The following is a 14,209-nucleotide window of genomic DNA, read 5'->3' on the forward strand; positions in this document are numbered from 1 at the left end:
AAAGGTTGCAGGAACTCCTTTCCCGCCTGTCTTCTCTATCTTCCTCTTAGCAAGGTCGCCAGCTGGGTTATTATATCTGCACCCCAGCAATGCAGTTCAGTGGGTGTATTATATATTGTTTGTAGCCAGAAATGTATGCTCATAGAGAAATATCATAAATGGAGGCACACTCAAACACAGTAATAAAATGTGTGGATTTACTGATGCAAATTACATGAACACACACACACAATCACAAGTAATACATGAATATGGAATATGGATAATGAGTCTGGAGATCGTCAGCCTCTTCTTCCACGACCATCCAACACTCCTTCAACTGGGCAGGAAGACAGGAGTCTCACACTCTCACAGGAGGGCCTCTTCACCACGTCGGCACCTCTTCTTCACTGTCCTGCCATCCATACACACTGTCCCCTCTGACAGTCCTGGACTCAAGCTGCCTTGCAGCCTATTCTACTATTAAAGTAATAAAGTCTTGCTGCCACATACACAAGTAAATATTGTGGCCTAACTAGCCTACTCATACAAGGGGCAATGGGAGGGAAAATGATCTACCTTACATTCCTGGCTCACGACGCCTGTCCCTCGATGGTGTGAGGTTCCCACGCTTCCTTGGGTCGATCCTTGACGATCCAGGACGTTCCACAGGTCCTCAGGTGTCGTGAAGCCTTCGCGTCGTCGCCGTTCCAATCCCTGAGATTCAGCTGCCCCAATCCTGGTTCATCGATGGGCGCTGAGCTAATCACTATTTTTCCCCACACTCGCCTCTCCCACAAGGCGTTGCTCCTTGTCCTAGGCACGGTGTCGTCCTTCCAAGATTCTCAGTGGACGTGACCCCAGTCACAGCTAGGCCTGCCCGCCCACCTTCCAGACCTCAACGTCCAGCCAGCGGCGCCGCCCAGCGTCGTCCCCGACTATCTTCCAAGTTTGGCACTTCTCTGCTCACTGAACTTGGTTCCTCTTTTGCTTCCCAGAAGCGCAGGGTCTCCAATAACTATGATGGGCTGCGATGGCCAGCTCAATCCACTGAACAAGGCTTGCAGAGCCTCCAATCCTTGAGAGCAGACCGAGGCGCGTCCTGTCGCTTCCAAGGTCAGAACAACTCTGATGTTGGCGCCGCCCGGGGCACTCGGTGACGTCATGGCGGGCCCTGATTTGTCTCCCGCGACCTACGTCGGCCAATCCGCGATCGACTAATGTCCCTTCCAAAAGGTCATATCAGCCGTACGGGACACTGTTTCATTTTATAACAGGGCGCCAATTTTCCTTTATTTACAACTTATAATATAACTTCCTTCCCTTAACTGGCAGCCGGTCTGGTCGCCACATATATCATTAGACTCCCTGAACCTCAGAGAATCAGTAGGGAGAGCTGATATGACTCTTTAAGCCGGCAAACGAAAGAAATAGGAGAGGGCACCGTAACAATATATATATATATATATATATATATATATATATATATATATATATATATATATATATATATATATATATATATATATATATATATATATGTCGTACCTAGTAGCCAGAACGCACTTGTCAGCCTACTATGCAAGGCCCAATTTGCCTAATAAGCCAAGTTTGTTCATGAATTAATTGTTTTTCGACTACCTAACCTACCTAACCGAACCTAACCTAACTTTTTCGGCTACCTAACCTAACCTAACCTATAAAGATAGGTTAGGTTAGGTTAGGTAGGGTTGGTTAGGTTCGGTCATATATCTACGTCAATTTTACCTCCAATAAAAAAAATTGATCTCACACATAATGAAATGGGTAGCTTTATCATTTCGTAAGCCAAAAATTAGAGAAAATATATTAATTCATGAAAACTTGGCTTATTAGGCAAATCGGGCCTTGCATAGTAGGCTGAGAAGTGCGTTCTGGCTTTTAGGTACGACATATACATATATATATATATATATATATATATATATATATATATATATATATATATATATATATATATATATATATATATATATATATATATATATATATATATATATATATGTCGTACCTAGTAGCCACAACGCACTTCTTGGCCTACTATGCAAGGCGAGATTTGCCTAATAAGCCAAGTTTTCCAGAATTAATATATTTTCTCTATTTTTTTTTCTTATGACATGGTAAAGCTACCCATTTCATTATGTATGAGGTCAATTTTTTTTTATTTGAGTTAAAATTAATGTAGATATATGACCGAACCTAACCAACCCTACCTAACCTAACCTAACCTATCTTTATAGGTTAGGTTAGGTTAGGTAGCCGAAAAAGTTAGGTTAGGTTAGGTTAGGTAGGTTAGGTAGTTGAAAAACCATTAATTCATGAAAACTTAGCCTATTAGGCAAATCGGGCCTTGCATAGTAGGCAGAGAAGTGCGTTCTGGCTACTAGGTACGACATACATATCATATATATATATATATATATATATATATATATATATATATATATATATATATATATATATATATATATATATATATATATATATATATATATATATATATATATATATATAAAAATATATATATATATATATATATATATATATATATATATATATATATATGTATATTTTGGTAGCAGTCTTTCCTGTAGACATATATTATTAAATATGACCGAAAAAGTAAGATTAATAATTCTAACACGAATTTTGTCAATCTTTCGCACATTTCGCTTCACTGCTGGAGGTAAATCAAAAATCAATTCTCCAAAATTCATTTTTATTTCTAGTCTGGCGCGACACGAGCGCGTTTCGTAAAACTTATTACATATTCAAAGACTTTAGTTCACAAATACACAACTGAATAGAACTTACTCATCTCCGATTTTATATCTACATTTGAGTGAGGTGGAAGGGGTGATGTGGCATTAACACAAGACAGAACAAAATGTGGTATTAATAGGGTATTAATTTCATCAACACAAGACAGAACAAGAGTATTAATAGGGTATTAATTTCATCAACACAAGACAGAACACGAAACAATGGATATTGAATAGAAGTGTTTGTAGAAAGCCTATTGGTCCATATTTCTTGATGCTTCTATATTGGAGCGGAGTCTTGAGGTGGGTAGAATATAGTTGTGCAATAATTGGCTGTTGATTGCTGGTGTTGACTTCTTGATGTGTAGTGCCTCGCAAACGTCAAACCGCCTGCTATCGCTGTATCATAAGCAACAGGGCTCCATTAAGGAACATATAATCTCTTCCCACAACCAAACCATCGCCAGAGAAATCCTAGTAAACAACACAGAAATCATCGATAGATACAGCAATAGCAGGCGGCTTGACGTTTGCGAGGCACTACACATCAAGAAGTCAACACCAAAAAAAGAATGCGAAGAACATAGTGAACATATGGGGAACACAGAAAACATATAAGAAAAGCTGATGAACACAGTGAACATAAGGGAAATAAGAACTTAAAGAGAACTTGAAAACATGATAAGGAGAATAGGGAATACAAAGAAAGAACAATGAACTTTTGAAGAACAAAGAGAGTATGACAAAGAATGTAGAAAACACGTAAGTGAAGGTGATAAACGAAGTGATCTTGTAAGGAACATGAACTTGTAGAGGAACATGAATATTGACAAAAAACACAAAAAATATGGAAGAAGCATGAATATTGAATATAAAAGTTGTAAAGAGAACATGCGATGAACATGAAAACATAGTAAATATGACTAGAATTTGTAGAGAACATCATGAGACTAAGAGAAAGATCACAGAAAAAATGGAGATACTTGTGAAAATATGAACTGAATGGGCTGTGAACATTTGAAGAACATGGAGTGAACATGGAAAACATGGATGAGAATACGAAGAACACAGTGAATATAGAGAAAATATGCAAATACAGTACGATTATTGAAGGTTTGGATAAGTTGGGGATGAGAAAGTAAGGGAGGGAAAGGGTAAGGAGATTTTTGACCGTGTGATTATTGCTTACTTGGCTAAACAAAAGGTATTGAAGGTAAGGTGTTATATGACCGTGTGAATATTACATAGCTGAGTACAAAAAGGGTATTAAAGGCCATAATGTTTACTTCTGATAGACTGGCGAGGGACTTGATCTGAAATAATTTTGATGAACATTGAACTAAGTGAAGAACATGAGTTGGAACTCGGCAATTTCTGTTTGATTTATTTGCAGGGGGATCTGAAAATGTAGTTGAGTGTTTAAATCTCTGGGGATTTGGACTGCTAGTAGTGAATTTACAGGAGTGAACATGGACAGAGGACAATAGCTAGAGTTCGGTAACACTATTTTTCTTTATTTACTTAGTTAGAAGTATAATGGGTTTAAATTTCAGGAAAATTAGTGGAATAATAACAAAGATACGAGAGGGAATTAAGGTGGGGGACGAGAGCTGGAGCTCGGTAACTAAATTGTCGTATTGTACGATGTTTGAAATATAGCGAGTATTATTTTTAGGAAAATTAGGCTGTTATTAAAGAAGATAAGGGGATAAACTAAGGCTGAGGACAAGAGCTGGAGCTCAGTGACTAACTTGATCTTATTTACTGTGTATAAAATACAGAGGGTATAAGTTTCAGGGAAATTAATTAGGTATTAACGAAGATGCGGGAGGGAACGAAGGCTGAGGACAGGAGCTAGAACTCGGTAATTATTCGGATCTTATTTACTACGTCTGAAATAAAACTGTTAAAAATTTAAGGGGGATTGGACTGTTAGTAAAAATGTTATGAGAGTGGGTTAAGGCAGGAACAGAAGCTAGAGCTCGCTTACTGTCTCGGTTTGATTTACTACATCTGATATATGACTGTTTAAAATTTCAGGGAAATTGATAGATTAATATTGAGACTACTCTTATAAATGTGGACTCTTAACAAATTTTGGTCTGGAAACGGTCTCTGATGAAAATTGGTCTCTGAATATTTCTGGCCTTAAACTGGACTCTGCCTAATTTTCGATCATTACTGGATTCTGACAATATTTGAATTTCCTAAATAAGAACTCTTTAAGAACACAGGTGTGAGTAAAACTGAAATATTTTGGTTTCCAAGTGGACTCTGACTACTTTTCGGTCTTTAAGGGACTCCGTTAAAATTTGGTCTTCTATGGACTCTGCATAATTTTCGGTCATTACTGGACTCTGAATATTTTCGGGTTCAAACTGGAATCTGAATATTTTTGGGCATAAATTTGACTCTGAATAATTTCTGTCTATAGCTGGACTCAGATGAAATTTGAGCTTAAACTGGACTCTGAATTTCTGACTACAACTGGACTCTGTTCAATTTCGGTAAAAACTGGGCTCTGATGAATTTCTGTCTGAAAATGGACTCTGACGAATTTTGCTCACAAAGTGGACTCTGAATAATTTAGGTCAACAACTGGACTCCTGTTAATTTTTCAGGATAAAACTGGACTCTTGACGAATTTTTGGTCTTTACTGGCCTTTGATGAAATTTGAGCTTTAAACTGGTCTCTGACTAATTTTCTGTCTTTACAGGAGAAACAGCTGTAAAAGCATATAAAAACTGAAACTTACTGTTAAGATGTCCGTTTTCCTTATTCTCAGTAATACGAAAGCTAACTTTACCCTGACTTTTATAACAAACTTCTATGAAATTATTTTCTCATAAGAACTCTTAACAAACTTCTAAGATCTCAGAAATTATTTTTCTCATAAAAACTCTTAACAAACTTCTAAGATCTCGGAAATTACTTTTCCCATAAGAACTCTTAACAAACTTCTAGGATCTCGGAAATTATTTTTCTCATAAGAAATCCTTAACAAACTTCTATTAACATATTCTCTAAAAATGGTCTTTGAAAAAATGTGCGATTTTGAAATCAGACACAGTGTGTCCAAAGAGTTTACCTGGAACCCCTGTGACACAAACACGATATTTCTAAATTTTTCTATAAAATTTTCTTACTTATTTTCTCCCATAAGAACTCTTAACAAACTTCTAAAATCTCAGAAATTATTATTCTCATAAGAATTCCTTAATTCCAAATCAGTAACTGCCCAAATTAACCTGAAACCCCTGACACCTTAAACACGATATTTCTAAATTTACCTGAAAACCCTCTGCCATAAACACGATATTTCCCCGCGACAAAATATCGTCTTTACGCCGTCATCCCTACTACTGACAGACGATCATTGGTGCTGTGATCACGGTACTGTGTACATTTAGGGGTGATACTGGACGGCAGAGGTTTGAATCATGACCGGGTCAAAGAGTTCTTAGTGATCTATGGCTTGTGCATTCATGCAGCTTTCTCACACACACACACACACACACACACACACACACACACACACACACACACACACACACACACACACACACACACACACACACACACACTATATATATATATATGTCGTACCTAATAGCCAGAACTCACTTCTCAGCCTACTATGCAAGGCCCGATTTGCCTATTAAGCCCAGTTTTACTGAATTAATATATTTTCTCTAATTTTTTTCTTATGAAATGATAAAGCTACCCATTTCATTATGTATGAGGTCAAATTTTTTTTATTGGAGTTAAAATTAACGTATATATATGACCGAACCTAACCAGCCCTACCTAACCTAACCTAACCTATCTTTATAGGTTAGGTTAGGTTAGGTAGCCGAAAACGTTAGGTTAGGTTAGGTTTGGTAGGTTAGGTAGTCGAAAAAACATTAATTCATGAAAACTAGGCTTATTAGGCAAATCGGGCATTGCATAGTAGGCTGAGAAGTGAGTTCTGGCTACTAGGTACGACATATATATATATATATATATATATATATATATATATATATATATATATATATATATATATATATATGTCGTACCTAGTAGCCAGAATGCAATTCTCGGCCTACTATGCAAGGCCCGATTTGCCTAATAAGCCACGTTTTCCTGAATTAATATATTTTTTCTAATTTTTTTCTTATGAAATGATAAAGCTACCTATCTCATTATGTATGAGGACTATTTTTTTTATTGGAGTTAAAATTAACGTAGATATATGACCGAACCTAACCAACCCTACCTAACCTAACCTAACCTATCTTTATAGGTTAGGTTAGGTTAGGTAGCCGAAAAAGTTAGGTTAGGTTAGGTAGGTTAGGTAGTCGAAAAGCAATTAATTCATGAAAACTTGGCTTATTAGGCAAATCGGGCCTTGCATAGTAGGCTCAGAAGTGAGTTCTGGCTACTAGGTACAACATATATATATATATATATATATATATTTTGTGACGGTAAAGTGTTGGAGTGTTGATGTTTGGCTGTTTTCAATAGCAGGGGGCAATGCCTCTTCACATTTACAGAAAAAAAACAGCTTGCCTGTTTGTCTGTGGTAAGGTAATGGGAAGACACACAAAACACAAAGTATAAACAATGAAATTTTAATTACTCTAGAAAACAAGATATGAATAAAGACAATCCCTTGGCTTACATAAAATTCAAAACAAGTCAACAAACAAAACAACATGAATAATTAATGCATGTAAAATTTACTCTGAAATAAAATGAAGTGCAGAATAATAGTAATATTAATCAGGTGCTGAGAATACTGGCTTAAGCTGCCACCTCCCTTAGTACACGACAGCGAGAGCTTTGTCTACCAGCGAGAGATGTCAACTCCAAAGAGCACAGAGATATACTGAGGAGTACGGCGTGTGCTGGCCCAGACGTCGACTCAGGTAGTGGCGTGAGTGCAGGTGCGGTGACACACCAGCCAATCAGGAGCAAGCAGGCGGAGGATGGATAGTTTGCTCGTTGATGGAGGGCGGGAGCCAGTGTGTCTGGTGGTGCAAGGTACGCTTTGCTTCCTGGGCAAAACGTTTGGCGATACTGGTGGACGTATCTTCAATATAATATCTTGTACTTGAATGACGTGAATTATGTAGGGAAGAGCAGGCTCAATCTCTCTTGAAAGAGATTATCGTCACAATATATATATATATATATATATATATATATATATATATATATATATATATATATATATATATATATATATATATATATATATATATATATATATATATATATATATATATATATATATATAAGTGAAAACTCACAACCCCAGAAGTGACTCGAACCCATACTGCCAGGAGCACTCTGCTTGCGTACAGGATCCCTTAACCGCTCGACGAACACGACTGGAGAAAAGAGGATGGTTGCCGAGGCTATTTCCATTCCCTTGCCGGCACTCGGTTGGTAATCTTGGGCATGGTATTTTATCAAACCACCTCATTCTTTGGGGCACATTTGAGGAACACAAATGCGAATAAGCCTGAATGGTCCCCAGGACTATATGCAACGAGTCACTTCTGGTTTGTGAGTTTTCTGTTGCATATAGTCCTGGGGACCATACAGGCTTGTTCGCATTTGTGTTCCTCTCGTTATATATATATATATATATATATATATATATATATATATATATATATATATATATATATATATATATTGATAGAATGTACAATTAGTTAGTATAATTTGGTTCTATTCCTTTTATTGAGTCTGGAAAAAATTAAGTTAAAAAAAGTAAATATTCCTAGGCTTAGGAATATATCATATGCTATATATGTACTATATTAGGCCTCTGATAGCGTGTATTAGGCCTGTGATGTTTAGATAAGGTTACGTTTTATTAGCAACATAAATACAAAACCTTTTCCTGTTTTTTCAAATAAAATAATACCACGTTCTACTTTCTAATTCTCCGTTATGCAAACGTAGGTACGATGATCCAAATGGTTACTATAAATATTATCAAAACAAGAGGATGGACTGACTCCAACAACATTCAAAAGAAGCTTCAGCTCACCCATGAGACAAGCGTCGAGAAACTTGGCTTCCATGATGCTGTGGTAGGTAATGTTGCCATGTTCCTCAACTATCTGCTGCATCTCCTGGCGGAGACGTTGCTGGTGTATGGGGTTCTTAGCCAGCAGAAAGGACGTCATGGCCAGAGTGGAAGCTGTTGTGTCGTAGCCGGCGACCAGGAACAACACACTCTGGGCCACAATTAATCTGTCCGTCAGCACTGGAATATAATATATAACTTATGGCTAATTATGGTTAATTTCGTTATGGATTAATATGAATGAAGAATGAAGCAATGAATGACACTCGATTAGTGGCCAGGGTTCAACAGACGTGCTTCAATCGATGAATTAAACTCCAGTGATGCAACTAGTTCTGACTCTCCTGGGTTATTATTGATGGGAGGAACGTGGGGAGGAAAGGCGGAGAACACTTCTCCCAAAAATTAATCGAAATTCAGGTAAAAGACGACGTGGATCTGGGGTCCATACCTGCCTTGGCCCATTAAATTAGGACAGATTCATGCAGGTGTGTGAACTGTGAGATGAATCAAGAACAGAAGAAGTCTGCAACGGCGAAAGTTCAAAATAATGGAAGATAAAAGTGATGCAATAGGTTAATGCTTGATAGTTATAAATTAAAATTATAATGAAGATTGGAATGGAGTTAATGTTGAAACAACCAGAATGATAAGACGTTAAATAAATAAATGAGAATTCTTGTTAATGAAAAATGGTGAAGCGCAATGAAAGATATCTCATAGTGAAGGTCAATGAATTTTTGTGTGAAAATCAAAATTAAAATAGCAACGGTGGCGATTATTGTCACATATGCACTCTACTATGATGTTAGTTGTAATGTTGTCACATGTGCACCGTTCTATGATGTAAGTTGTAATGTTATCACATGTGCATCTTACTATGATGTAATTGGTAATGTTGTCACATCTGCACCATGCTATAATAAAAGGGTAAATGTTGTTCTATACTGGTATGTGTTACAGCAAGATATACTCTTCTCTTGTCTATAAAATCTTTCTCCCCTATAAATAATCCACAAACCCCTTAATATGGGAATTTGGAAAAGGGAATAATAATCTAATTTCGTTACGTATAAAGAAAAGAATGAACCCAAATGTTATGTTATGTTGGTTACATGTTGGGTGAAGGTGAATTAAATGCCCAACCGGGAAGGCAAGATGGCTGACACACCCAGGTAGGAGTATGTGAGCCATCCTAAGCAAACCGGAAGCAGGAGCACTGAGTCTCCAAGAAACTTGGAGTTGTGATTGGGTAGCCACCAGCAGCGCGGCTCATTAGAACACTCCATCGCGTGATATGACACCACCGCCCGCGTCGTGAGCGTGAGAGTCGGTAAACGTAACTGCCCTCCTCGTGTTCGTCGGAGAAGGACGCATCACTTGTCTCTCCAGCAAGAAGCAGCAGTCCAGTTCATGGAGGTGGACACCAGCTAATATAAATCAAGGTCGAAGGCTCCAAGCAACTGTTCAAGGAGTATTCACGAGTGCACAAAGCACGAAAAGTGAAACTTCAAAAGAAGTATAACTTAATCATATGAAAACAACAATACAACTGACCACGGTCAGAGGGAAGAGGCACACGCATGCACACGACCGGAATGAACATATTCCAAGGTAAGAACTGCACAATTCATACAAAACATACCCAGCTCAGTCGCAGTTAGCAAGGAGGGGTAGACACCTCCGAACCTTGCAAAAAAAACGCACTCACACTAAAGGCCCCATATACCAAGGAAAAAGACAGCACATTGGAAAATAAAAATTCATGGCAATACTGAAGGCAACGTTGGACACCGCCTAACAGCAGGACAAGGAAGGCTGGTCGTCCAACTCACGGGCCAAAAAAACAGACCAGTATAATAAAAACCACACTCAGCCAACTCACTCAAACATCCAAACAAATCAACAGAAGATTAGAACACACACACAATCAATCAAAGGTTGAGATGCAGCCCCCAACTCACGCCCGAGATTACAGAACAACGACTAACGTCGCCGCCAGCTAAACCCTACAACACTTGAGCAGCAGCGATATAATCCGCCGTGAACCATCGAGCAAGTATCCTCAGAAACTACCGCAGCATCCACCGCATCGTGTTTTGCAGCCTACCTTTCAAGAACCCCAATAGCTGAGCCACACCACACCATACCCTTCTAACCTACTAACCCCCAAACAAATAATGTAATCTGACACCAACACTCTTCAAGTGTTTAGAATTCCATAAATTTCCCTCGGAAACGACAATAAGAAAACTTCAGCAAATCTCCCTGCAAATCAGACCCACATAAGGTACCCCGAAGCCAGTCCACCAAACATGAAACCCGCTGAGAAAACTAAAACTCATGAAGTTCGAACTCACTCTCACCACAATAGGCACAACAATCCGAGCCCACAATACCTATCATAAACAACCGCGCCTTGATAGCTAGAGTCTCATGAAGAAATCAATACATCAACTCCCTTTGTTTAGGGGCGAGAAACAGGTCCCTCAGAGCACCCCCACACCTCCCCCCAGTCAAATAACGGGTACAACCCTTCCACTGTGTGAGCCACACGACCTAAAAACACCCGATACACCTCCTGACTCAGGAGACCTGAGACCTTCGGTCATTCAGTGACCGAAGAATGAGTACCATATAGAAGTACACCGGTGTGGTGACGAAAGACTGTAAGATCCCGTCCCGACAGACTGTACCCCCATAAGATAATGCACCCGAATTGAACTGAAAAACATAGACAAGGAAATGAGACCATCCTCCAACGCGAGCCTCCTACGAAAGGTCACCCAAAAATATCATCCATCGACTTCACATACACGCATTTACCAGACCAATCCCACCCTCCTCCAGACCCTGACACAAGGAGGACTACCAAACCGGGTGGTAGCAGCCTCACCACACAACGATACACAATCCTCCCCAAATCCAGCGGATGTTCCCTGCTCAAAGGGATAAAATAAGCTAAATACCAGACCTTAGAAAGAACCCGACAATTCACAATAAGTGCCCGCTTTAAATCGTCACGATCCTCTTGGACAGCATCTCCACTGCCGCCTCCACTGAACGAGAGACCGCCCTCCCTTCCAATTATGTGAACAGACCACACCACCTTCAGCCATGAAAACTCCCATTACTCCCTAGCAGCCCAGCACCCCATCCCCATAATACAAGAATTCAGATGGTTGATGACAGCTCACGTGGCCAACTCAAAAGTATGCATTTGGGAGAACAGTTTTCCTAGCTAACTTTTAAACTATGTGCTAGAGTGCACATTAGGACAGGAGTGCACCAGGCTGCATTGGTTCTAGAATCCGTAATTATTTCAAGAAACATCTCGTGTTTAGAGTTTATGTGTGGCGTAGGCTCTTAGGTTTCCAGTGAGGCTACGATGGCCGTCGTAGCCACACTATGAGTAAAGGTACATTGTTAATGATAAAACATTATCATGTTTTACATTAAAGTGTGTACAGTAAGGTGCAGGGTGAAGCTTTAGAGGGTCAAGAGGGGAGGACCAATGGTCCTCACGGTCTGGCTCCTACTGGGAGGCCATGATGCCAGCCCAAGGTCATGTGACGAGAGGAAGCTCTGTAAGTGGTGCAGGTACCATTGGCTGCTTCCCACCTTGCTCTCTGATTGGTCAAGTCAAAGACAGAGCCGGAGAAGTGCGCGAACACAGGTTCAAGTCTCTCGCAGGAGTGGAGTGTTGTCAGTTTCTTGATGATCCTGGTTTCGGTGCTGTGGTGATGTCAATCTGTGAGGATGTCGAGGTGTTGGTCCATGCGAGTACGGAGGTCTTCGTCGATGTTGCTGTTCCTCCATTGGTTTGCAGCGTGGAGTAGTTGCGTTTTGCTGTCTTCGATATCATTTTCTGCCTTAAGTATCTGATGTCGAATCAAATCTTGGCATACTCGCATCGACCAACACCTCGGCATCCTCACAGATCGACATCACTACAGTACTGAAACCAGGATAGTCAAGAAACTGACAACATTATTTGGAGGACTTATTGCGATTCCACGACCCAGAGATGGCTTCTTAAACCTTGCTGGAATCAACCTCAATGAGGACCAAATTACTCTCTTGAATCTGGGTATAACCTGTCACGTTATGTCCAGACCGAGTGAGATGGCCCGGAAAGTGGAGTTGGAAATCCTATTGGACGATATATTCGACCTCGAGAAGCAAAAGAAGGTTACCACTAAAGACACTTTGCAAGCAGAACTTATTGCAGAAGGAGGAAAGTTTCGAGGTAAATACAAAACCACCATACTGTCCCCGAGCTCAAAGCAGCAGCTAAGAGCCTTCGTGAGAACAAGGAGATAGTCATTAGGAGAGGTGACAAGTCGCCAATATACGTAATTCTTAAAAAAGACAAATATCTGGCAAAAATGAACCTCATACTCTCTGACCAAACTAAATTCCAAAGGGTAACGAAGGACACTACAGCCGAATTGAAAACGAAGGTAAACAGATTGATCGAAACTGTGAACGCCAGGAAATCCGGAGTTAATTTTAACTCCAACAAAAAAAAATTGACCTAATACATAGAGAAAAGGGTTGCTTTATCATTTCATAAGAAAAAAATTATAGTAAATATATTAATTCAGGAAAACTTGGCTTATTAGGCAAATCGGGCCTTGAATAGTAGGCTGAGAAGTGAGTTCTGGCTACTAGGTACGACATATATATATATATATATATATATATATATATATATATATATGTCGTACCTAATAGCCAGAACGCACTTCTCAGCCTACTATTCAAGGCCCGATTTGCCTAATAAGCCAAGTTTTCATGAATTAATGTTTTTTCGTCTACCTAACCTACCTAACCTAACCTAACCTAGCTTTTTTGGCTACCTAACCTAACCTTACCTATAAATATAGGTTAGGTTAGGTTAGGTAGGGTTGGTTAGGTTCGGTCATATATCTACGTTAATTTTAACTCCAATAAAAAAAAATTGACCTCATACATAGAGAAAAGGGTTGCTTTATCATTTCATAAGAAAAAAAATTATAGTAAATATATTAATTCAGGAAAACTTGGCTTATTAGGCAAATCGGGCCTTGAATAGTAGGCTGAGAAGTGAGTTCTGGCTACTAGGTACGACATATATATATATATATATATATATATATATATATATATATATATATATATATATATGTCGTACCTAGTAGCCAGAACGCACTTCTCAGCCTACTATGCAAGGCCCGATTTGCCTAATAAGCCAAGTTTTTATGTATTAATATATTTTCTCAAATTTTTTTCTTATGAAATGATAAAGCTACCCATTTCATTATGTATGAATTCAATTTTTTTTTATTGGAGTCA

The 14,209-nt window shown here is 38.9% G+C and overlaps 1 protein-coding gene across 1 annotated transcript in view; it reads right to left on the reverse strand.

The window, feature by feature from the left end:
* Positions 1–9,063, reverse strand: part of LOC138368672 (cytochrome P450 9e2-like) — a 35,269-nt gene extending 26,206 nt beyond the window's left edge. Inside the window, exon 1 of the mRNA XM_069331406.1 lies at positions 8,834–9,063. Coding sequence (XP_069187507.1) covers positions 8,834–8,972 — 139 coding nt within the window. The 5' untranslated portion in view covers positions 8,973–9,063. The remainder of the gene's footprint in view (positions 1–8,833) is intronic.
* Positions 9,064–14,209: the final 5,146 nt, after the last annotated feature.

This window comes from Procambarus clarkii, chromosome 25 (assembly GCF_040958095.1).
Source record: "Procambarus clarkii isolate CNS0578487 chromosome 25, FALCON_Pclarkii_2.0, whole genome shotgun sequence".
In the NCBI taxonomy this organism is placed as follows: Eukaryota; Metazoa; Arthropoda; class Malacostraca; order Decapoda; family Cambaridae; genus Procambarus; species Procambarus clarkii.